Source organism: Anas platyrhynchos, chromosome 19, assembly GCF_047663525.1.
Source record: "Anas platyrhynchos isolate ZD024472 breed Pekin duck chromosome 19, IASCAAS_PekinDuck_T2T, whole genome shotgun sequence".
Lineage (NCBI taxonomy): Eukaryota > Metazoa > Chordata > Aves > Anseriformes > Anatidae > Anas > Anas platyrhynchos.
This window is the reverse complement of record NC_092605.1, coordinates 7,121,121-7,144,787: the sequence shown is the minus strand read 5'-3', so window position 1 is coordinate 7,144,787 and position 23,667 is coordinate 7,121,121. Positions and strand designations below refer to the sequence as shown.

Genomic DNA, 23,667 nt, shown 5'->3' with positions numbered 1-23,667 from the left:
CAGAGTTCTTGAACTGCAGTTTATCTGTTAAGTTCTTGAGTTTGAAGTTACGTGTTATCATTTAGCTGTAAAATCTCTGCTGTTTTAATGTGGGTCACCCAGCTGCATGTGCATGTAAAGAAAACATTCTTTTGAGCAAAATGGCAAAAAATTACCGAAAATTCTGCGGTATGATGATGTATTTGTGTGAATTTCTACATTTGGAATTGCAGCACTCTTAAATGAAATGTGTACAGGGTATGTGTAATGGCAAAAAACATATTTTAGTGTGGTTTCAGTATGATTTCACATCTTTTGTTTTGTGCTGTATTTGTGGTTTTGTAGGCTTCAGAGTATTATTTATAGTTTTTTTTTTAATTTATTTAATTGGGTGGGGATAAATACTAAACAAACAAGAGAATCCTAGTTTACTTGAATTTCTGGTTTGCTTGTGAAAGGACGTTATTAAAATTTCTCTTGATGACAGCATAGTATAAACTTTCTAGCTAATAAGGTGTGTCATATATAGGAACATGAAACTTCCTAGGCGTTCTTAATATGTCAGTGGTGAGACTAAAAGTGTTCTCATGTTAAACTCTCAACAGCTTGGTGACCACCGAATAATCACAGCTGTATCTGTTAAATGGCAAGGGGTCTAAACTTCCTCTGCTTAAAGCTAAAAAAATTAAAAGCTAATTTTCAAATTAGCTTTTAATTTTTTTAGCTTTAAGCAGAGGAAGTTTAGACCCCTTTAGCTATTTTTTTTTTTTTTTAAATCAAATCAGTGGTAGAACTGTTAATGTTTCATATTCAAAAATAACTTTTTTTTATTTTTTCTTTTTGTGCATTATGTGGTTGATGATATTTTTGCCATAAAACCAGATAGGTTTAAAGTAAGGTTGGAAACATTTCCATCTCTGGAAAGCAAAAAGAGGAAGCTAGGGCAGGAAGATTGGAAGAACTGCGTGGTTAAACTTGCAGTGGATTGGTGCATATATTGGAAGGATTCCAGCCAGGAAGATGTTATTCTTGATCTGTTCTTATACCCTGACCTATTCACAGTGAATAGACAGAAAGAATCCCTCTCCCCCCACCCCACTTTTTTTTTTTTTTTTAAAACTGTGGCTACAGTGAAAGCAACATTTAAACAGAAGCTAATAATGCTGGTGAGATGCATAAACAGTGGCTAATTCAGAGTGTAACAGTGGTGGGTCAGTGTGAGCGATCCAAATCTCGAATTAGATTTGTCACTCAAAATAAACAGAAAGTGTAGGGAAAAAAACAGCTTATGAAGAAATATCATTTATTTATTCTGTTTATAAATGACTGTCAGAGTAAAGGGGGGAAAAAAGTGCAAGAAAATAGTAATGGGTATTAAAATCCAGGGTGAAAAGTACTGTTAGTGAGGCAGTTTGAGAAAGGACTTGGTATGTTAGGATGTCTTGTTATTCAGTGTGGAAATCAGAATGATTTTTACCTTTTCAGACAAAGAGGTCAGACAATGCTGCCAGTATCCCAAAAGACCCTAGAACAGGGAAATATTTTGTGTATTACTTGTACTGAATGGTAAGCACCTTGTTTAAATAGGAAACGCTGGTGTTATTTCAGTTGACGATTCAACTCTGTTTTAAAACCGTCCCATTGTCACGTATATTGTTGGCAAGCAGTTGTTATGAAATGAAGTCTCTTGTGCTGTCAGATTTCAGATAGATGCAGCTTACCTCAATGGCATATGTTACGGCTTTGAAGGACTGTATATGCACAGCTTCTCTCTGCAGTTCTGAAATTCCCTTGGTTTCTGTTGCAAATACCATATAAATTGGGTTAGAGCAGGTATGTGCTCTGTGGTGGTACCAGGTTATCTGTGCTGGTGTTTCTGGTACAAGAAAGTGCCTGCAAGCTAGCTCGTATTGATGAGACGGGAGATTCCTGTATATCTTATTTGATAGTATGGAGAATGGTGCTTCCTGATAATGATACTACTGAATTGGCCATACTTAAAAGTCTGAAAAGCTCTGTGTGCAATGAAGGGACATTTTTCTTGTCCAGTGCCATTGTGCCACCTATTAAATGTAAAAAACTGACAGCAAAATAGAAACAATACTGATTTCAAGAGTGTTCTAGAATGAGGGTTTAAATAGTCTTATAGGAAGGTATTATATAACTTCTTAAACTTGTGTAAGAATTCTGGCTTTAAGGATTACCTTCTTAATTTTCATATTCCAGAATTAGATGTTTGATATCGATTTGCAGCTGCCTTGTTTTTTGGAGGAGGATACATCGGGAAATCAGGCTTCTGAAATGCGCTAGCCTATTCTGTAGTGGTAGTTAATTGTTAGGCTTTTGGCAAGCATTCAGGTACTTTTCATCATAGATACAGGAAGAAATGAAAAAAGATCTACCTGTCTTAGGTGGACGCTTAGAAAATAGAGAACACCCAAACCTGAAAGGCTGGTTACAGAGGAATTTCTTTTTCTAAGACCCAGGTGAACTTTAAAAATTAACTTTAAATATTGATATTGAAAATAATATTTAAAAATTTGAATGTGAATGTCATTTTCGAATTTTCAGTTTTCAAATTAGCACGGAGGCATTAAGAGTAGTGCAGATTTGTTTTTTTCTACCAGAGAGAATAAATGCTGTAGCTGAAGCCATAGCAGGAAAAGTCCCTCCTCCCCCAGTGCAACTGAGAAATGGTATAAATGCTAAGCAGGGAATAAATGACAATGAATTGCTCCTAGGTTTTTCACTGTAGGGTTGATCTCAGTATTGCACAACCTTAGCCTAAAGGTTGGGGTTTCTCCGGTGATTTTTCTTTTCTGCCGTGCAGCGTTATGAATTTGCAAAATTTTTATCCTCCTTCGGAGGAAGTCATTCACTCACTTGGTAGGATTCCTTCACAAGCCTGCTTCTTCGTGTCCTTAAACTGCAGTTTGTGACTGCTTCGGTTAAAGGAATTTGTGACTGCTTCAGTTAAAGGAAGAGCTGTTAGCTGTAACCTATATGAAGGTCTCTGTTAGACTCTCATATGGCCTTGGGCATGAGTGGGTAGGTTAATCCCTGAAACGTTTAGCACCCAGTGTTTCAGCGTAGAAGGGAAGGTAGATCAATACTATCTTAGGTCAGCTGTAGTTCTGGCAGTGTAACCAGGCAGGGGGTGCTTACAGATTTGGAGATTTTCTGGCTGCATTACATAATGATATTGAGATAGACTGGCCAGAATCCAGATCTGTCTGCTTCCGCATTGGCCCCTTGCCACACTCAAAAGCTTGCTCCAATTTCAGCGTTGTAGCACTTCTGCAACTTGCAATTACTTTATTGAAGCAGATACCTGGGAAATGAGAGCCAGCGTCCATTTCTTTAAATACTGTATTTAAGTAATGCGAGTGGTATCAAACAGTAAGTCTTTGGCGGAGATGTAGTTAGAATGTAGTTCTTTAGGGCAACGTCCAGCTCAACCAGCAATCCCTTCTCCCTGCCTGAAAGCCAGTCTCTGCAGTACTTATTTTCCACCCTCAGCAGCGAGGCAGACAACAATCTCCTTTGGTGCCCAGCTGTGATTCATTGCTGGAGCAGGTCTTTCCTGTGTGCTGACTGAGATAGGTCCATGGAAAAAAAATATCATGTGATCATATAATTAAAGACTCTCTTAATTCATTACGTAGGGAGAGACTGAACTGAGATTGCAACCAGACAGACACAGTCCTTCATAGTCACGGGTTAGAAAATGCTTGTTTGGTCTGTGGACATGCATACATATATATATGTGTGTGTGTGTGTGTGTAGCCCTATAAACATGGGTCAGTGTTCAGAATTGTGAGAAACTTAGGGCAGCTTAAGCTGCTTCAGCTGTTAAATTCAAACCTATTTTCTGAGTGTGCACGAGCTGTGATACTCGTCCCTTCTCTGGCAAGCTCCTAACTAGGTCAAACTTGGGTGCAGGAAAGAGAGACGAGAGGCCACCTGTTGACAGTTTTTAGGCACTTGCCCTACAGGCTGCAGTATTAGAGCTTTTCACGGAAACACTTGAGAATTTTCCAACAAAGCAACACATGCTTTTTCTGATACTTGCTGGAGAACCCATCCTCTGGCTGAAATAGTCTTCTAAAAGTAAAGTCTGAAGGAGACAGCCTGTATAGAAAACAGGAGAACAAATCATAGATGTTTGGCAGAGCTTTAAACAAATATTTATTTCTGATAATCGACCTAACCTAAAATTATCTATGTTTGCATCTGTGTTGATACATTAAATATTAGTATAACAGCCCTAATGAAGTTACGGTTAGGACCTGCCTCTCTTTCTAAAAGAGCTTTGAGTGCCATGCAAGAGCCTGTGGTCCCAAATCTGATTTCTTTTTTTTTTTTTTTCAATAAAAACAAAGGGTTCTATTTCTTTCACCTTTTTTTTTTTTTTTTTTTTTTTTTTTTTTTGCATATGAATGACAGTGATGGGCATGCTGTTTAAAACATGGGAAGCTGACGTACTGTAGATACAGCTGTTTACACTTTTTTTATGCCTGAGGCTCCCGAAGATGAACCTACCGAAGGATACTTCTGCAATCACTTTGTTTTGCTGAAGCAAAATCTGAATAAAACTATTATTCAGTAATTCTTTTTATTGATGCTACCTGTGCACAATATCTTAACTCTTCAGTAAGAGCAGACCTCCATTACTCTGAAGTACTTTTTCTTGTATTTTATCATTCTAAAATAGAAGACTTTCCAATAAAGTTATTATGATTTGAGAAGGTTTCTCTGCATGAACGATCCACAGCAAAATGTAAGACTATCTAAAAGGTAACATTAACCTCTGTTTTAAGACTGGCATAGTCTTCGTTTAAAACTGAATTCAAACAGTTCGTTCTAAACTTGAGATTCAGTGCATGAGTCTGTTCTAAGTGAAGCAGAGTTGACTTGGACTCTTGCAATTTTCTTTTGTAGACAAGACCTCAGGCTAAGGAACAGGTTTTTGTTTGTTTGTTTAATTGCTGTATTTGTATGTTTTATATGATAAACATTGCAATAAATAAAAAACATGACAATCTGAAATAATATAGTAGTCCTGATGGCAACGGTTAGAGTCTAGGTAAATGTATGGGATATTTTTTAGAAGTAGTTTTTAAGGAAATAGTTCTAGTTATATGGGACCTTTCAGTATCCAATGTCTTCCTTCGGTTTCTTTACTAGTTGTTCAGTGGTTATCATCCGCAACTAAGCGATGCTAAGCATCTGATTGATTAACATCTCTGTTCAGAAAGCCAAGTGTGTGCAGCTTGTCTCTCATGCTAGAGAAAATCGGCTGTTTGCAGGGCTTTGAAGCCAGAAGTTTTCTTCATTTTCACGAGGCTTGAGCAAAGCGCTGTGTTGCAACCTGCAGTTATGTTGTTAGGTAAGGCAGGGTGGAGCGTAACAGGTGCTTATTAATACCTCTAGGCTACGGGTAAAGGTGACTGTATTTTTTGAGCGTTCACAGAACTAAACAGGTGGATATTGTTTTAATATTCGGCTTGAGAGTGGACACTACTTACCCTCTATATTTAATGGCAAACTTTTAATGCAGAACTCTGAAACAAATGGTGACTTTCAAAGTAAAGTAACACTTCAGGCCTTCTCTGTGTTGTATCTCCTAACCTGTACTTTTAAATTTAAGAAACAAAACAACAACAAAACCTCGTTAATAATTTCAAACAAATTTATTTCTGCTCTTCTTTTCACTTTGGATTTTCTTCTTGATTTTTTTTAAATTTTTTTTTTGCTTGTGTTTTTTGGTGGAGTACATCTTAGGTATGTGTTGAATGTGATTTTAAATCTAAAAATTTGAAACAAGAGAGAGCTTCACAGTCCAACACTGCCCACACTGAATACCTATGAGGTGGTTATAATGGTGAATAGCTTAACAGGTACAAAATGCAGGAGCTGACTACAAAGCTTTGAACATCATTGCTGTGTTGTGTATCAAGCAAAGCTCTGGAGGAGTATGAATGCAAACATTTTAAATTGGAGAAAAACAAAATTTAAGTTTGGATTTTGTTTAGACTGAAGATGAAAAGTTGTGTGCATAAGATAATGCAACCACAGAGACTACCAGCTGGGGATTAGGAAGGTCTTTTGTAAGGTACTTCAGTTACAGTGGGCTAGATGCTACAGGTGTTTTGTCTGTGCTGCTCCTCCATGACTGCAGGCGGGCTCTGCTGGGACTGCAAGAAGCCACAGCCGAAAACAACTGCATTGTGTTTGAAGACTCCGGGGTAAAGAATAAAGGGAAACCTGAAATTTTTGGTGGTGTTTCTTTTTTTCTTATGACTTAAATATAAAGTAACGCTGGTTCTGAAAGGAAATGTAATGCTGGTTCTGAAGTTTCTCTTATCTAATCTCCCCCTTTTTCAAGCAGAGAAACATTTGTCAGGAGCGATCATTACACAGCATTTCCCAGAGTCCCCAGTTCACCAGTAAATTCTGCCAGTGTTAGAATGCAAGCCTGAAGAGATGACCCTGACCTCAGCAGGGTTCCCGTATTGAAGTATTTGTTTCTACTTAGCTCTGCCATGTACCTCACCTTGTTTTCCCTTTTCCTCCTGTCTTCTAACTGCCCACTTTTGTATCCTTCCTTTGCATGACCTGTGTTTGCTCTTGACTTGCAGTCGTGCTGTTTCTTCTGCAGCAGCAATGCTGTGAGTCCTGGACACAGGAGCACAAAGAGGTGCAAGTCCAAATCACTGCTGCGTGATAACGGGGAGGTCCTGAGGTGCTCCCAATAATAGTGCTGTTCTTCATTGCATTTCCTCAGTTCCTGTTGTTACAGACTCCTGGCAGCATCTCCTCTGTCTTGGAGACTGACCCAAATAAGCTAGGGGCCAACTGATATTGCCCCTACCACGTGGAAAATGAAGGCCCTGAACTGAAAACCATGTCAGACAACACAAATGCAAGGCACCGCCTGTGAGTCCTTCTGCTTCTTGTTCAGCCTGCAGAGAGATGAGACTGTGCTCACAGCTGTCTGAGGTAGCTGGAGTAATCACCTCACGCTGAAGGAAATTTGCAGCAGCTTTGCAAAATTGCCTTTGGCGTCTGTTTTAGTGTTCCTGTAGAACCAGCTAATTCCATTTTTTTCATCCGTTGATGTAGCATTTTTCAAAACAGGCCAGTCAACATTTTTAAAGATTTTTATTGCAGTTTCTCTCAGAGCTGAGAAGTGCCAAAATACGCATCCATCTTTGCTGTATCATTGCTCTTGAATGGGAATTGTTGTTTTTTTTTCTCTTACTATGTTAAAATGAATTGAAATGGTATTTTAACGCTTCCCTAATCCACTTGTGGTGCCTATGTTTTGATTAAGGTAGCAATATGTTGATGCTTAATTACTGAGTGATTATATAGAATCATAGAATCATAAAATATCCTGAGTTGGAAGGGACCCTTAGGGATCATCAAGTCCAACTCTTGACACCGCACAGGTCTACCCAAAAGTTCAGACCATGTGACTAAGTGCACAGTCCAATCTCTTCTTAAATTCAGACAGGCTCGGTGCAGTGACCACTTCCCTGGGGAGCCTGTTCCAGTGTGCAACCACTCTCTCTGTGAAGAACTTCCTCCTGATGTCAAGCCTAAATTTCCCCTGCCTCAGCTTAACCCCGTTCCCGCGGGTCCTGTCACTGGTGTTAATGGAGAAAAGGTCTCCTGCCTCTCGACACCCCCTTACGAGGAAGTTGTAGACTGCGATGAGGTCTCCCCTCAGCCTCCTCTTCTCCAGGCTGAACAGGCCCAGTGCCCTCAGCCGTTCCTCGTACATCTTCCCCTCCAGGCCTTTCACCATCTTCGTAGCCCTCCTCTGCTCAAGTAGCCCCTCCTATCTGCTCAAGTATATCTAGGCACAGTTTGCTAGTGAAATTCAACCCTTGTTCAGTGGGACAATGGGATCATCTTGTGACAAGCCTTTTCTAAGGAATAAAGATGTGTTTGATAAATTTGATACTGTAAAGAAATTCAAAACAAATCGCTTTTTTTTTTTTTTTTTTTTGCCTCTCTCCTAAAGGCTGTTGTTTTTACTGGCATTATTTACTTACCAAGGATTTGCCATCTCAAGAGAGAGAGAAATATTCAAATGGTATTTCTGGATTTTCAGATACCAGGAGGAAGCCCTCCAGGGAGCCTTGCATACATACAGTAATTGTTAAACTGCCGCAGTGTGTGTTGCTAGAACTGCAAAGAGAATTCTTCTTCAAGTTTTCGGAAGCTCTCCTTATCTGTAGAAAAATTTGACTTGTAGAGTTTTGATGGACCTACAAGCATGAAAGTGAAGTTTTCCCTCTGCTTGGTTTCGCAACCTTATTTTTGTTGTTTATAATCACAGTACCTATGTTATAATACCTTTATGGTAAGGTTCTAGGATTTTCATTGATCTTCTGTTTTACTACCCTATTTTCTCTTATTTCCCCCAATATGATTTAAAACTAAAGAAAGAGAAGAAAAGAAAACTGTCATTTGTTTCCAGTGCTTGGTCTGGGCTTACGCTGTGTGACAGCATCCTGTCTGGGGCTTCCTCAACAAAATGTGGCACAGAGATGTGTTATACCAGGGTCGATGGCTTGTAGGCCTTTTCTTCTATCTGAAGTCACTCAGGTTATCCATTAAATCATTGCTGGAAACATTAATGGACATGTTAATTTTTAAAAGCTGCTAGATTCTCAGAGTGGACCTTTTCTAGTCTGGGATTCTGTTAAATCTTGTTTTGGGTGTGGAAGCAGAAACAAGAGCAAAGCCCACCTGTTTGCATTTCTAGGTGGCATTGCAGTTTTATGCAAATTCTGTCCTTGTGCTCTGTGTGCTGTGGCAGTGCTGAGAGATTTGAACTTAAAACACTGCACTGAAGTTGCTCGACAGCTCTGCACAGAATCATATATCACAAGTTGCTTAACGAAAGAGCAACGGTGAACTTGTCACTTTGATTTAGGAGTAAGCAAAGAGTGTACTTAAGTCCCTTTCAAGATTGATGTATTGATGATTCACAGGCATTGTTAATCACAAGTATTTGTCAAGGTAGGACTTGTGCTGTGATAAATGGTGGCTAATCATAGATGAGTACTGAGTCTTTTATGCTAGTTACAATACTGTATTTATTAGGAAGCATTTTTTTTAGCGATAGATGCTGTTGTTACGGTACCATTTGTAGCCCAGTAGTTTAACACTTTGACATTTAAAAATTTTGACTCTAAAATTACCTGACCCTACGAAAATTACTTGGACTCTAAATTGACTTCTAAACATGTATTGCTGAGTAATAAATGTTATCAGTCTTCCTTAAATAAACAAAGATACACTTGAAAAATAGTGGGCCTAAAAGGTTTACTTTATAAGAGGAGTCAACATTTCAAATACTTAGCAATTTTACTTAGTCAAATCCTTCTACAGGCAAATGAGGGTATATGGATGCAGATACTTGTTTTCCATTGCAGCTGTGACCGGACAAGGCTTGGTATTGATACTCATGTATAATATATTTATAAACCTTTGTTAAAATAATCAGTGGTTACTCTAATTCTCTTAAGGGAAATTCCCAAGCACAAGGCTGTTGCTAAAAAGCATTCTCTGTGAGGCAATTCTAGATTTCTAGCATTTTCTAGAGTCTACTACTCAATTCTCCTTTTACTTGGGAGGAAAAACAGAAATAAACCTGCTCATATTTGTATTGCATTTTTATCTTTAGCAGCATATTGGGACTAAAGAACGTCAAGTTTTTATCATGATAGTAACTCTCTGGTGGAATTGGTAGACTTTTTTGAATAACATGCTGTAGAATTAAGGTGTAATTTCATATGGAACCCTGTTGCTTTAATCCTCATTGAACTATATGGGATTGGAATAAAAAGTAAATGGCTACTGGCAAAGAAACAAAATGGTGTGTTAAAATGAAAATTTTTCTTTCTAGTCAATTTAGCAGATACTAAGAGCCATGCTTTTTTTCTTTCTTTTTTTTTTCTTTCAGAACACACACAGCTCACCCTGTGTCTTTTCTTTAATGATCACTCTCATACGTTTCGTCTGGTTCAATGTACGGTCCTAATTGTTGCTTTTGTGCCCTTTTCCATTTCACAGTGGTTCCTGTCATTTTGAAAGCTCTGACATATGATGAGAAGAGGGGATCATGCAGCGTGGGTTCCAATGTGAGAGATGCGGCGTGCTATGTGTGCTGGGCCTTTGCTCGTGCTTATGATCCCTCAGAACTTATTCCATTTATTAACCAGATTTCAAGGTAAGCTGCTGCGATAAGAAACTGAGCCAAGTACAGTTAATTTTAAAAATCTGTTCAAAACTAAGGAGGAACTAGAAATTAATTTAGTAGTCTCATGCTGTATCCTCTAAAAGTTAATGATGTGGGAGAGTAATGCCCTTTCTTTAAGACATTTAAAATTAGATATTTGACACACACACACTCTCTCTCTGAAGTTTCAGAGCTGCTTTATGGGGTCAAAGTAGAAGAGAAAAGGAGAAAACTTACAGAAGTTACTTCTTACTTTTTCAGATGCACACTTGTTTCTAATGATCCAGGAGTTATGGTACTTTATCAGATTGTACGGTGCAAAGAACATAGCATGTCATATTGACTTGCAAGTTGAGCTGATCTAGGTCTAAAGGAATAAACTAGACTTCAGATCTCCTAAAAACCCATTTCAGAACTTCCAGATGCTTCTGTATGGGTTGTAGTTTTCCTTCTGAAATGTTGAAGATCGAAGTTTATTTTGAGTAAAGAATACTTTTAAAATTAAATCAATTCCAGTTTATAAAAGTGGTAACAACTTGAACTCTATGTGGTGATTTTGAATTTTTAGTAATATATCACTTCTGAAAAAGCATTTTTATTATAGCTCTTAGCAGGTTCTAGCTAAATTTAGCAAATACATGACAGAACTATTTTCTCTTTTGTTATATTTTGTTTTCATAGAGTACCACAGTCTAGAATGACTACTTTGACAAAACTACTTTTAGTTGAAAGGGGAAATATGCAAGTACTTCTTTTTCAGCCTGTTCTTTCTGTTTCAAGACTCTTAGAAGTCAGACTTTCAGAAAGTACCTCAGTCAACATCTGTCATACTGTAACGGTGGACTAGAACTTGGTGCTGGTTCCCCCAACACTAAGGATATTTCTGCAGCTAGAAATTGGTTTTACCTTTTCCTTTTTTCCTTCTTTCTTCTCTTGCTTTTCCTCCTCTTTTTGCTTGTCTTGTGGAATTCTCTCTTCAGTAGGTAGTCTTTTTGTTGGCAGCATATTTGCTGACATTTCAAGGTGTCTTTAATGGGTGATTTGCACTGTAAACACAGAGGTAGCTTCTCACAGTTTCTTGGCAGACTGCTAGTGTGCTCTCATATCAGCAACTCAGGCATCTTTGTCTCCACTGGCAGATTTTTAATCAGTAGTCATTTAGTATTACTTTCAAATATATATAGGAACTATATATTTATAGGTCCCAGAAACCTAATCCTAGTTCTAGTGCTGCCTTGCTTCCAGACTGCTGTCAGAACTATTCCAATCACACCCAAACAGCCTTGTTTGGAAATGCAGCACTGCTTACTTAGCTCAGCAGATGCCCAAAGAAAATCACAGAATCACAGAATTTCTAGGTTGGAAGAGACCTCAAGATCATCGAGTCCAACCTCTGACCTAACACTAACAGTCTTCCACTAAACCATATCCCTAAGCTCTACATCTAAACGTCTTGTAAAGACTTCCAGGGATGGTGACTCCACCACTTCCCTGGGCAGCCTGTTCCAGTGTCTAACAACCCTTTCAGTAAAGAAGTTCTTCCTAAGATCCAACCTAAAGCTCCCCTGGAGCAACCTAAGCCCATTCCCCCTCGTCCTGTCACCAGGCACGTGGGAGAACAGGCCAACCCCCACCTCACTACAGCCTCCTTTAAGGTACCTGTAGAGAGCAATAAGGTCGCCCCGAGCCTCCTTTTCTCCAGGCTGAACAAGCCCAGCTCCCTCAGCCACTCCTTGTAGGACTTGTTCTCCAGGCCCCTCACCAGCTTTGTCGCCCTTCTCTGGACCCACTCAAGCACCTCGAATGTCTTGTTCCTTCTTCTTTAAGCCAGTTTTGAAAGTTCCTTGGGACAGTCTGTAGACCCTACATATCCATTTTTATTCCTTGAGCGTAGTGTGCCCTCCCCTTTCTGGTCTTTGCTGTTTTTCATCCTTGTATCCTCACTTTCCTATACTGGCCCTTTCACGAAGGGTCACAGGGCAGTGTCTTCTACCTGTGTGGTACTTGCTCATGGCATTTTTTGAGGCCTTGATAAAATCTTTCTGTCTAAGAATCTGCTGTCACATTTCTTGAGGCTGAATGCTGTTTTTCTGCCTTCTTTTTTAATGCTATCTTTTCTACAAAGTAAACAGGTGGAAAAAATGCTAAGGTTCTTAGCGTTGTGTTTCTGGTAAAGCATTTTCATGCTATTTTCGTCATGTTTCATCCACAACAGTCTAGAGACTCAAGGAGAGGAGTCTTGTAACACCAAGCTGTTCTGGAATGTGAGGCCATCTACAGCTGCTGGATGATTTTCAGAAAGAGAATTGGGACTCTAGGAAATGCCTGATTCAGTTATAAGCATGATAGAAGTAGTGAGTGATGCTTGCCCTAGTAAGTTATTAAGGAAATATTTTATTTTCAATGGTCATGTTTAAATAGTCTTCCAGTTGATTTTATTGTAAATTATTAATATAAAAGTACCTAAAGATATGTTTGCACAGTGAAACAGTGATTGTATTTTGGGTTGTGTTTCTTTTTTTTATTCTAGCTGGCTCTTTTTTTAATCAAACCAGCACAAACGATGGTAGCAATGAAGACATAGTGACAGGATGAGTAGAATGTTACCAAATACTTCTAAGAGGGTGTTAAGGGCTATGCAAAGTTAGTTACTGCTATCTTTAAACCAGCAGGAATACATTTATATTCAGGCTGCAAGCAAAACATCAGGAAGAGTGTGGCAATCCAATAGTAAGGTCTTGTTCAAAGCTAGTGTTTTTTGTAGATTTGGTCAGCAGCCTTGTGGAAGTAAATCCTCTGTTTCCATCCTCTTAGTTGAACAACTTGAAGGTTTGTTTAAAGGTCTGGCAAGCTTGTTCCAAGAGAAGCTTTAAAGCCAAAGTGCAAATTTAGAAACATTCAGTTTATCAGCATTCTGTTCTGTTCTTCCATTTTTCAGATTTTTCTTCCATTCATAATGCTTAGAGCAATATATTTCTTTTACTTCTTTTACCCTACCACAATACAAATCAATGTTATTCTCCATATGTAGGTGCAAGCTGACTATTTTGATTTTACATGATTTGTGGTACTTTGTTTTACTGTTACAAAGCTTTTGCACAATTATGAAGAGCTCTGTGGTTCTGAAGATGCTCCTGTCTTTTAGCTTTCAGTGTGTTCTGGAAACAATTTTTTTTTTTTTTTTTATATATTTTGGAAGACATCAGGTGTAAATAACTGGTGTCTTCTACCAAAAGTAATACAAGTTACCACCGTGGCTTTGCCAGTTGCAACTTCACCTGTCTCGACTAAGTTGGTGGAGTGGAATGAAATGGAGGGTAGACAGCTGGGGGGGAACTGAAAATTTATTATTTTCAGTCGTAAAGTGTTGTGATTTATACATGTTTAGTTCTATAACAAAGCTGCATAATACTTTAGCCAGTATTAGTGCTATAGTAAGGCTCTGCTTAAAAATCTTTGTAGTTATGTTGGCTGTACCTTTTCTTAACACAATCAGCTCTTGAAGGTAGAATTGCCACTGCAAAGAGAAACAGTAGAAAAAAAATATTCAAATAGGGTATGACACACAGTTTCACCTATTGTGTCAGCAAGCCAATAATTACATACAGCTCTTTTTTTTAAATCTAGCCTTAGGTGTGTCACTGTTTTACTTAAAGAAGAGTCATACTTCTAGCCACAAGCAAATTGTTGCTACCCTTAAAAAAAATGCAGAACTCAGCATCTTGAAACAAAGTACATGATATCCCTTGTGAGCTGAATTACACAGCAAAAATATCTGCCTATATGAGAATACAAACTATTAGTTTCTTAGAGAAAAATAATATATTATTTACCTGGAAAGAAAGCTACTACCTCGTTAAAAAGATGTAATAAGTGATTGAGATCCTGAACTGTTTGTGTTGTCATGGTGCTAGAAATTGTGACTGGTATATCCTTCACAGTCTTTAGCAGTGCTGTTGAACTGGCTGGAGATAATGCTGAGCTTGGAGCGTGAGTAGCTGGTTGCCTGGTAAGAATGCTCAGAGTCAAGAGACAAGGTGGGCATCGTAGTAGAGCAAGTGCACTGAAAAACTGGTGGTAACTAGATGGTGTTGAGTGGGTAAAACGGTTAAACAGTGACCACTCTTCTTACCGTTCTTATTAAGAAAAAAAATTGACAGAGGATGCTTATTCGAAATACTTGCCTGAGAATTTTAATTTTTACGTATCTGTTGGTATTTTTCCCTATCCATATTTCAACAAGATACGCTTACTAACATTTGTTTATTTTTTTAGAAGTCCAGTTAAACTGGTTTCTAAAACCTTGCATGATGTATTCAAGCTTCAAGACCACAAAAAGAAGATTCTTGGCAAAGTAGATGAAACTTCACTTTTAATGCAGGATCAGCTTACTACATTTTGAAATACTTGCACATACTGAAGTTGCTATTCAGGCATATCTTTCTAAAAGCACTGCTTGACTGAGATTTTTTTCCTCTCCCAGTCTGCACATGCATGCACTCTTTTTAAGCTTACCTATGAGGAAAGTTAAATATAATTTAATAACTTGGAAATGCAGGTAATTTGATTCCTGCCCCCTTGGGTGTGGAAATTATTGTCTGTAAAGTGGCAGGTGCACACTAAGAAGCAGAGCTGTTTTGTTTAAAACCTAAACAAAAACTGAAGAGGAAAATGTACTTTTGCTCTATTATACAATTAGAAATTAAGTTGTTGCTGCCTATCATAATTATATGAAACTATTGCATGGTCAGAATATAGTTTTATTTATCATTTGATGGTTTAGTTAGGTAATCAATAAATAGATCATTATTTAGAGGGATCTGAATACGTGCATACAGTGTAGGAGTACAGGCAGCTTTGCCTTCCCTGCGGTGGTGTGTTGTTTTTGAAGAGGGAAAAAAAAAGGAAGGTGTGGCTATGGATAAATGATGTAGCTTGCCCCAGGGCAAGATTGTCCTGCAGAATTGGGGAAATCTGAAGCATTGCTTTGAGCTACATCTTGTACCATGATGAAATATTAAGAATAGCTTTTTCTTTCATGTATGTGAATGTTGCCTTCAGAGGAGAGACTACTCTGCGCCTACTGCATCTTGCACTTGTGTAAACTTATTTCCTGCAGGGGCATCATATGGCTTTTTAACTGAGCGTTTTCTTTATTGCTGTCTTCTACATGTGTATTTATTTTACTTCCAATGTTTTACTCCAAAACTTTGGGATTGAAGTAACACGCTGAAGATGCTGACGTTTATGTGTGTAACAACAACATGCTAAAAAGACTGCGTAACTCTGGATTCAGCAGTGGGGAGTTTGAGTGGCTAGCAGAAAGTAGTTGGGTTAGAAGGGACTGCAAGTGTGCAGTGCAAAAATGGGACTGGTCACTGTGTTTATCATTTTCTTCTATTTTCTCCTTGCCTATCTAAACAGAAGAAATTAAACCTGAGACTGGTCTGAAGGGCTTTTTCCCCTACTAATGCTGGCTGAAGCAGCCACTTTTGCATGCTTCATCTCTGTTGCTCCTGTAATTGAGGAAAACACAGCCAGAAGTGATAAAGTGAATGGGGAGCTTCTCTGATTAAAAATAAATAAATGTATAGTTGAGCCTAGGTCTGTTTTCATCATCCAGTTCACCAGGTAGCCACAACTGGGGTACTGGTACAGCTAAAGAGGTATGAGAAGGCTGTTTGCAACAGCAGCTCTCAGCAGACTCCTCTCTGATGCTGGTCTCTCCTCCTCTTTTTAACTTGCTGTGATTGTTCAAAACCATTTCACTTGTGATGATTGTTAAGCCATCCCTCCCCTAATGCTATTAGTAAGGAAGAGAGTTTTCTGTGATGTTACAAGTCAGACTTTTCCCTTTTTTGAGTTCAGGAAGGGAATTCTGTTTTTGTGCCAAATTGGCAAGAGGCTTGAGAGTTTATTTTTTCTCTTCCCACAGCTTCAGGGTGGTATGTTTGAATTAATAGCAGTAAACTCTCAGAGGTTAGCAATCGTATAAGCTGCTTGTGAGTATAGTGTACCTGTCACAGGCGATAAAGGAAATTCAGACTTACTTGGTGGTTCACCCAGTACATATAAGCAGAGGGAAACCTGATATTTCTGTGTGCTGATGCCCATCACCTGGCTGGCCTCTGCTCTCTGATTATTTCTGGCTTGTTGGGAGAAGGAAGTGAAATCAGCGTCAGGCTAAAGAAGTGAGCTGGTAACCTGCTCTGAGTCCTGTTAACTTTCCCTGAAGCCAGTTAAGTGCGTACATGGGGTAAATGGAAGGGAGCAGGAAAAAAGCAAGAATGATCAGTAGACTGATAGAATTGCAGCTTGCTTTTTAAAATCTGCTTGTGTGCTTATTGTACCCTTAGTAGCTTGTGGTGCTTACAGGCTAAATATACCTCAAGGAACTACAAAAGGTGTTTCATAGAGACTGCGAGATGCAAAACCACTCTTTGCTCTACCTGTTAGTAGTCAGGTGTGGTATATTTCAGACAAGTCAAGACATGATTCTTCAACTAGCTTAAAAAATATCCCACTTTGTTTGACATAAACAGTTTCTTTATGTTAGGAAATCCTGGTGGAGTATCACATAAACTCCCACGACAAAGCAGACAGGTGAAGACACCTTTAACATGTTTCATCTTAGGCATGTTGCTTTCCTTGCTAATCCATGTGTTGCAGCAGACTGTGCCTGCATTTTAAAATACGAATTAACTTGAAAAAATTATTCATGTAGTTCAATAAGTTTAAAATACTTTTACTGAAAGGATTAACATAAAACAATGACTACAGTATGATTTATGAATATAATCAGGCTGGGTGGTAATGACAAAATTCCTGTTTTTGTTTTTTTTGTGTGTGTGTGAGTGTGTGTGTTTTTTTTCTTAAACATGTTATTTAGTCACCACACTGAATAGCTCAGGTGGCATCGCATAGACAGTATGTTGTTTTGCTGGTTTTACCTATACAAGTTTTTCTTGAGGTAACAGAATAAGAAAAAATAAAAAGTACTGTTTAATTATAAGCAGAAACATCAGTCAGAAACTCATGTTGTATATAACAATCTGAAACTGTTTTTCATCATATTTAATAAACCAGATTTTAAGTGTAAATACGAAATGTAAGGAGCAGTATTTATTCTCCAGTGACAAACTTTTAACGTTTGAAATTTAGAAAGACTTACATAGCTTTTAAAATTAGCATATTAATATTTAACATGTAAGTGCTTACACTCAGCCCGAAGTGTCCCTTTTCACTACCACTGGAGACAAAACAATGACCTGGAAGAATTTCAATCTGACCCAGCAAAGCTCTTCTGAAATACTCTGCAACACTTAACATCAGGCTACCTTTGACATAGTACAGGCAGCACTCTGCTTGCTGAGTGCAAGCAGATGAGTTGAGCAGATGATTCCTGGCTTGATGAGTTTTTTGGTTTTATTTACTCAGAATAGAACAATATTGAACTTCTGCATAACAGACAAAATCATATTTTATCATATAGTCCATATAATTGGAAACGTCCAGCAGAAAATTGCTTCTTTTTGCCTTCCTGGATCGTTTCTAGGCAGTTCCTTAGTTTTGAGCGTTCTATAATTAAAGTGAAATCCTTCCGAAATGTTCCTATAAAAAGATTTGTAAGTTTATCTGTATGCCAGAGAAGCAGATTAAGGTATGAAGATAATGTTTGACCCAGCACTCTTTCTACAATTAGCCATTAGCTTCTTTCTAATGGAATGCCTCATAAACGTTTGCTCTTCCAGTTGCTATCACATGGATGACCTCCTTTTGTCTTGTAATTGCTTGATGCCTTTCTGGCAGGGAAAGGAATTGTTCATGCAAGTAGCAATAAGAAAGGATTGACTATCTTTAGAACAATTTTTACACCTCTGTAGTAAAATGTTGCATTTATTGTGTTTTATTTTCTATTTCATTCCTTCTTTCTGTCTCTTGTTTCCCTTAATGGAGGTAATCACTGCTGCCTCTGTAAATTCAGTTTATGCATTTCAGTGAATTTTAAGAACATAGTTCCTGCCCAGTAAGGAAACTGATAGCCATTACCCAGGGAAGTTTGATATTATCAGTGTAATTAATATCTTTATGCTAAAGCAAACCTACATTGGAATTACTTTTCAGCCAGTATTTATTTCCTGTTTTGCCTGGAGTCAATAAATAATGTAATGAAGAGTTTCAGAGTTTGAAAGGAATAATTTTCTGCTTAAGTGATTCTCCTGAAGTGATATTTATTTGTCACTGAAGTTAATTGAATGCTGGAGGTGGATTTCTAAAGCTGTAGACTTCATGTCCTGGGATATATTCTCTCTGTTGTGTTCTGTTGCAGGTTTTTAAATGTGGTTCTGTTGTAGTAAAAAGAATTGAACTGTGGAGGGTTGTCAGATTTCATTCACAAAGTAGTATCTTTGTATAATCATACCTGTATATCTACAGATAAACTTTTGCAAAGAAGTTTTTGAATTTATCCTAAAGTGTCACTTTTTAAACAGAATTTACATACTGTTTACTGATTTTTTGTTACTTAAATCCTGTGATCATGCTTGTACAGATAGCTGAAAGCTTCCGTTGCTTAACTTTTAGTTTTACTTAAGCCTTACCTAAGACTTACTGTGTATTTGGCTATTGAGAAACTGTATTTCCAAGTTTTAATTTAAAGTTGCACTGTCTCGCATTTGAGATGTTAGATATGTCCAAGTTTGTACTCGTGCTATATTTAAAATATAAAACCTTCTTATGTAGTTAAATGTATTTGTATATTCCTTAAACTGTTTTGCTATAGTAGGATGGCAGTTGTCTGTTTATGCCATGGAAATGTCCACAAACTACAGAAACAAGGAAGTACATGGTTGTTTCAACACAAATTTTACTTTAGAATTATATTTTAAAAAAATAAGCTAGTTAGAGAATATTTTGAATGTTTTGCTTGGAATCCTAAATAATGAAATGATATTGCATGTTTCTTCTTGTATTTTTGGTAGTTATAATCAATATTTTATTTCCTCAGTGCGTTGGTTATTGCTGCAGTATTTGATCGTGATGTTAATTGCAGAAGAGCTGCTTCTGTAAGTTACCACATCCTAGCCTGTGTTTATTTTTTGGTTTTGTTTTTTAATTTCATAATTTGTAGCATGTTCATCTGAGACTACAGTTATAAGCAATGTATGTGTGTGCAGTGAGCAGACAAGTGTTTTATTAAATCCTTCGAATTATGATGTGAATTTAGATTCTAAATTATATAATCCACAGTTTCATATCTTGATTTATGGACACAATTTACAATACAGTCTGCTGTATTTTTGTCATGTTGGATAACATAAAGTATTTAAGAAAGAGTTACTTGGTGTTTTCTAGTCATAGTGTGACAAAAGGTTTAGTAATATACAGACTCTGTATCTTAAGAAAGTCACCAAGGTGGTATGTTTTATGAGGTTATATTTCTCTAATTGTTCATCCCCTGTTGCTACATCTATAAAGCTGCAAAATTCTAGAGTAATCTTTCTCCTTCAAACTAACCTTCAAAATGTTTTCAGTTATTTTACAGAACTCTTTCGTAGGACAGAGAATTTTGTTAAAGGAAGTGATACACCTCTTAAGCAGATACCATTATCTGGTTAATAGGACTGAAACCAAAGTGAGATCACTGTGTAGAAAATACTTGTGCTGTTGAAAACTGAAAAATTGCATAATTCTTCTCAAGAGAAAGGGATTATTGGAAGATAGGTTATAGTTGAAAGACTGAAAGAAGTAACATCTCATCTTTGAAGCTATAAGTCAATGTTGTATGTATTGCATTAGCTTTCTAAAGAAAAAAAGTAAAAAGAAAAATTGTCTGTATAACAGATTTAAAAAAAAAAACAAAAACACAGAAAACACAAATTGAAAGAAAGAACCTTGTAACGGTACTTGTAGCTGCGCCTATGAAGCAAACACAGAGGCAAACAATGCTGGTCAAAGGCACAAGTGTCCATATTCCTAAAAAAACAAACTTCCCTATGAATTCCTTTCTAAAAAAAAATAAAAAATCAGGGATACCTGGACAGCATCCTTATTTTTTCTAGCCACACCCCTGCTTGAGAGTTTAAGTTGTTGAATGAAGGAGCAGCACAGTTGCTAGGGAAATGAGTCAGTTCTTGTGTAATCATATCAGGAATCATCTCGTCTAAATAGGTTAAAACCAAAGCATGGAAGCTAAGATGCTGTAGGTCACTGAGTACTGATACATGTATATCCTTTGCATAATGTACAACTGCAGAGTAACAGTAGTGCTACTTCCCCCCAGGCTTCAACTCCTAAATTATAGAAACTGTAGAATTTACCATTCCTGGCTAATTTAAGTTACTTTATTCAAATAAAATCCTCACAGAAAAACAAAGGTAGCTTTGCCTTCCCTAAGAACCGTGCAAACTATAAAGGAATGTAGAATAATAGAATCGCGGAATAACCTGAGTTGGAAGGGGTCCACAAGGACCATCAAGTCCTCCTCCTGGCTCCACACAGGACCACCCAGATACCAACCCCTACATCTGTGAGCGTTGTCCAAACACTACTTGAATTCTGTCAGGCTTGGTGCTGTGGCCACTGCCCTGGGGAGCCTGTCCCAGTGCCCGACCACCTCTGGGTGCAGAACCTTTCTCTAACCACCAGCCCGACCCTCCCCTGTCCCAGCTCCATGCCGTTCCCTCGGGTCCTGGCACTGTCCCCAGAGAGCAGAGCTCAGTGCCTCCCCCACCCCCCTTCCCCCCCAGCTCCCCTCGTGAGGGAGCTGCAGGCTGCCATGAGGCCTCCCCTCAGCCTGCTCTGCTCCAGGCTCAACAAACCAAGGGACCTCAGCTGCTCCTCACACATCGTCCACTCTACATCCTTCACCATCTTCGTAGCCCTCCTTTAAATGCTCTCTAATTAGTTTTATGTCCTTTTACTGTAATGCCCAAAACTACACACAAGACTCAAGGTGAGGCCGCAGCAGCACAGAGCAGTGTAACAGCGTAGATGGTAAAAAGTAAATTACTGTATTTGCTCTATAGGAATTGTAGGAGTCAGTGGGTAATGTGTGTAAAGAAGATACTTCTAACACGATTCCCAGTGCAGGAGTACTGCTTACTTTTAGTTGCAGTAATCTTCATTAGGATTCTGTGCTTAAACATAAACTGATAGTTTGACCATGAAATATGGTGCTAAACCATATACAAATGCTATAAGCTTAATGAAGATTGTGTTTGTATTTCAAGTGAGTACAACATACTACAGACATTTTGTCACTTTCTTGTTGTAGTTTAAGCCAGGATATCAAGCATTCTGTAATTTGATTATCTTCCGTCAATAAGAGTTTCGGTTTTTTTGTTTTTGTTTTTTCTCCCCATTAGTACATTATAATTTAGAGCTGGACAAAGTTTGGGAGATTGGGATTGTTTTGATGGATAGTTATGCAAGTATTAAAATCTCTTTACTCATTTTAGAAAGTCAGGCAAATAAATACTTTGTTTGCCAGGTATTACTACAATTTTGAAGAAAAATACCTGGGAGTCCTAATTATTCCCAATCATTACTACAGTTAAATGCATGTTTAAATAAACAACATGTTTTACTAGATTTTCCATCTATTACAATATGTGATGTATTATAATGCGGAGCACCAATAAAACACAATAGCATATAGAGATATTTTGAACCCCGAGGTTAGGGAGAATAAAACAAGACTGTTCTTTTGAAGCTCTAAACGCATTCTGAGCTGACTCTTGCAACTCTTTCATGAATAATCATTATAAAGAATGATCACATGAATAAGAGACCTCGGATAGGGCTGTATTCTGTTCTGACATGTTAAAGAGAGGGTTTTCTTTACATATGGTTGGTTGATACTTTTTAAAATCATGACTTATACAATGTTTTACTACTTCTTCAATTTTTGTGGGAACAAACTGAAAACTTTTTTCAAGGGCTACTAAATTGAAATTGATATTAGTGTTGCCTTATAAATATTTATCTGGTTTCATAAGCACGTTGTATTTTTTTAATAGATAAACTATGCAATTAGGTGTAAGCCAACATCTAAATTAGATGTTTAAAATAAATCAGATGATGTGAACTATTTCTACCATGCTGCTGGTCTTGTATCTTCTCCACCTTCATGATCACCTTTCTAAATGAGTTAGAAAATGAAATGGTGATTTAGCACTGGAATTTTAAAATTCCTGTATTAAGTAAAAAACTCAATGAAATGTATATGAACTGTAGCTGTTTTCCTTCTATGTCATATATAGGCCCTTACAGATCTTTTTACAATGATTTTACCACAGTATATTTTAGACCTGGGCCTACAGATATATTTCAAGTAGAAGAAAACTTGAGACAAGAATTACATTCTTTGGATGGTAAAGTTTCTGATCTTAACAACAGAAAAAAAAATCTTTTTACATTTTGTATCAGTAATGCACGTTTGAGCAGTATGTTTTTAAAAGAAAGTACAATGATGATGAAGTCTAGGGCATTGCTGCAGCTCGCAGTCCTGTTCTGGAAGGCTGCTTTACATGTTGCCCAAGGGTGTATCTACGCTTCAGTTGCTGCGGAGGATAGTCTCTACCTGAGGTAATCCTAAACCAGCTACCTTGGGGGCAGTGCTGGCAGCATGGCTACGACACCACACCGCACAAACTAAGGTGGGCTCCTAAACCTGCCTGCAAGGTGGATAAGCAGCTGAGTTGGCCTGCGTTAGTAGTCCTGCAATGGATGCACTGCGAGAAGGAGCTGAGCTAGCCTGGGCAAGTCTACAGGAACTGCAGTCATTATCCTAAGCAGACGTAACCTCAGAAGTACAGTGGGAGACTGGCTTCATTAGGCCTTGCTTCACCTGTGTTCTGAGTGCTTGCTCCATATGTAGAATACGATACCTTGGTGAGCTTAACCTTTTGTTTTTGCAGGTGGATTACCACATGCGTCGTATTTATGTAGGAAATACAGAAACTCTTGTCTGTTGAAGTTCTTGTAACATTTTCAGTAGAGATTGGGACTTCAACGTACCCCTGTATATTAAATATCAGTTGTCAGGTGGTAAATGCTATTCCTTCCTGGAGATTTGTGTTCACTGATGGAGGGACATTACAAAAGAGAAGTGTCCAGATAATGATGGACACTAGTCTCTGAAAAGAGTTAAAATTTAGAGAAGTTTTTATTTGTACTTATGATTATAATTTCTTTAGAGAAAAAATAAATGGAGACTTTTTGAGAGAAATTTCAGGGCCTAATAAGGAGTATGGAGTAGATTTTATTCTATATACAGTACAGGTAGAGAGATTAACTTTATGGTTGTATTGCAGTTTGGAAGATTTTTAGTTTCTTTCATTGAAAACACGAGAAACATACATGAATTTTGCCTTCAGATTTTGTACCTTTACTGTTTCAATGTGGTTTCAGATTGTTTCAAATACTTG

At 37.8% G+C, this 23,667-nt stretch overlaps 1 protein-coding gene across 2 annotated transcripts in view; it reads left to right on the top strand.

Annotated features, from left to right (window-relative positions):
• Positions 1–23,667, top strand: part of TBCD (tubulin folding cofactor D) — a 130,258-nt gene that overhangs the window by 45,912 nt on the left and 60,679 nt on the right. For both annotated transcript variants that reach the window (XM_038165607.2, XM_038165606.2), the window contains exons 15-16: positions 10,072–10,228; positions 19,245–19,302. In XM_038165607.2, the coding sequence (XP_038021535.2) occupies positions 10,072–10,228; positions 19,245–19,302 (215 nt within the window). The remainder of the gene's footprint in view (positions 1–10,071; positions 10,229–19,244; positions 19,303–23,667) is intronic.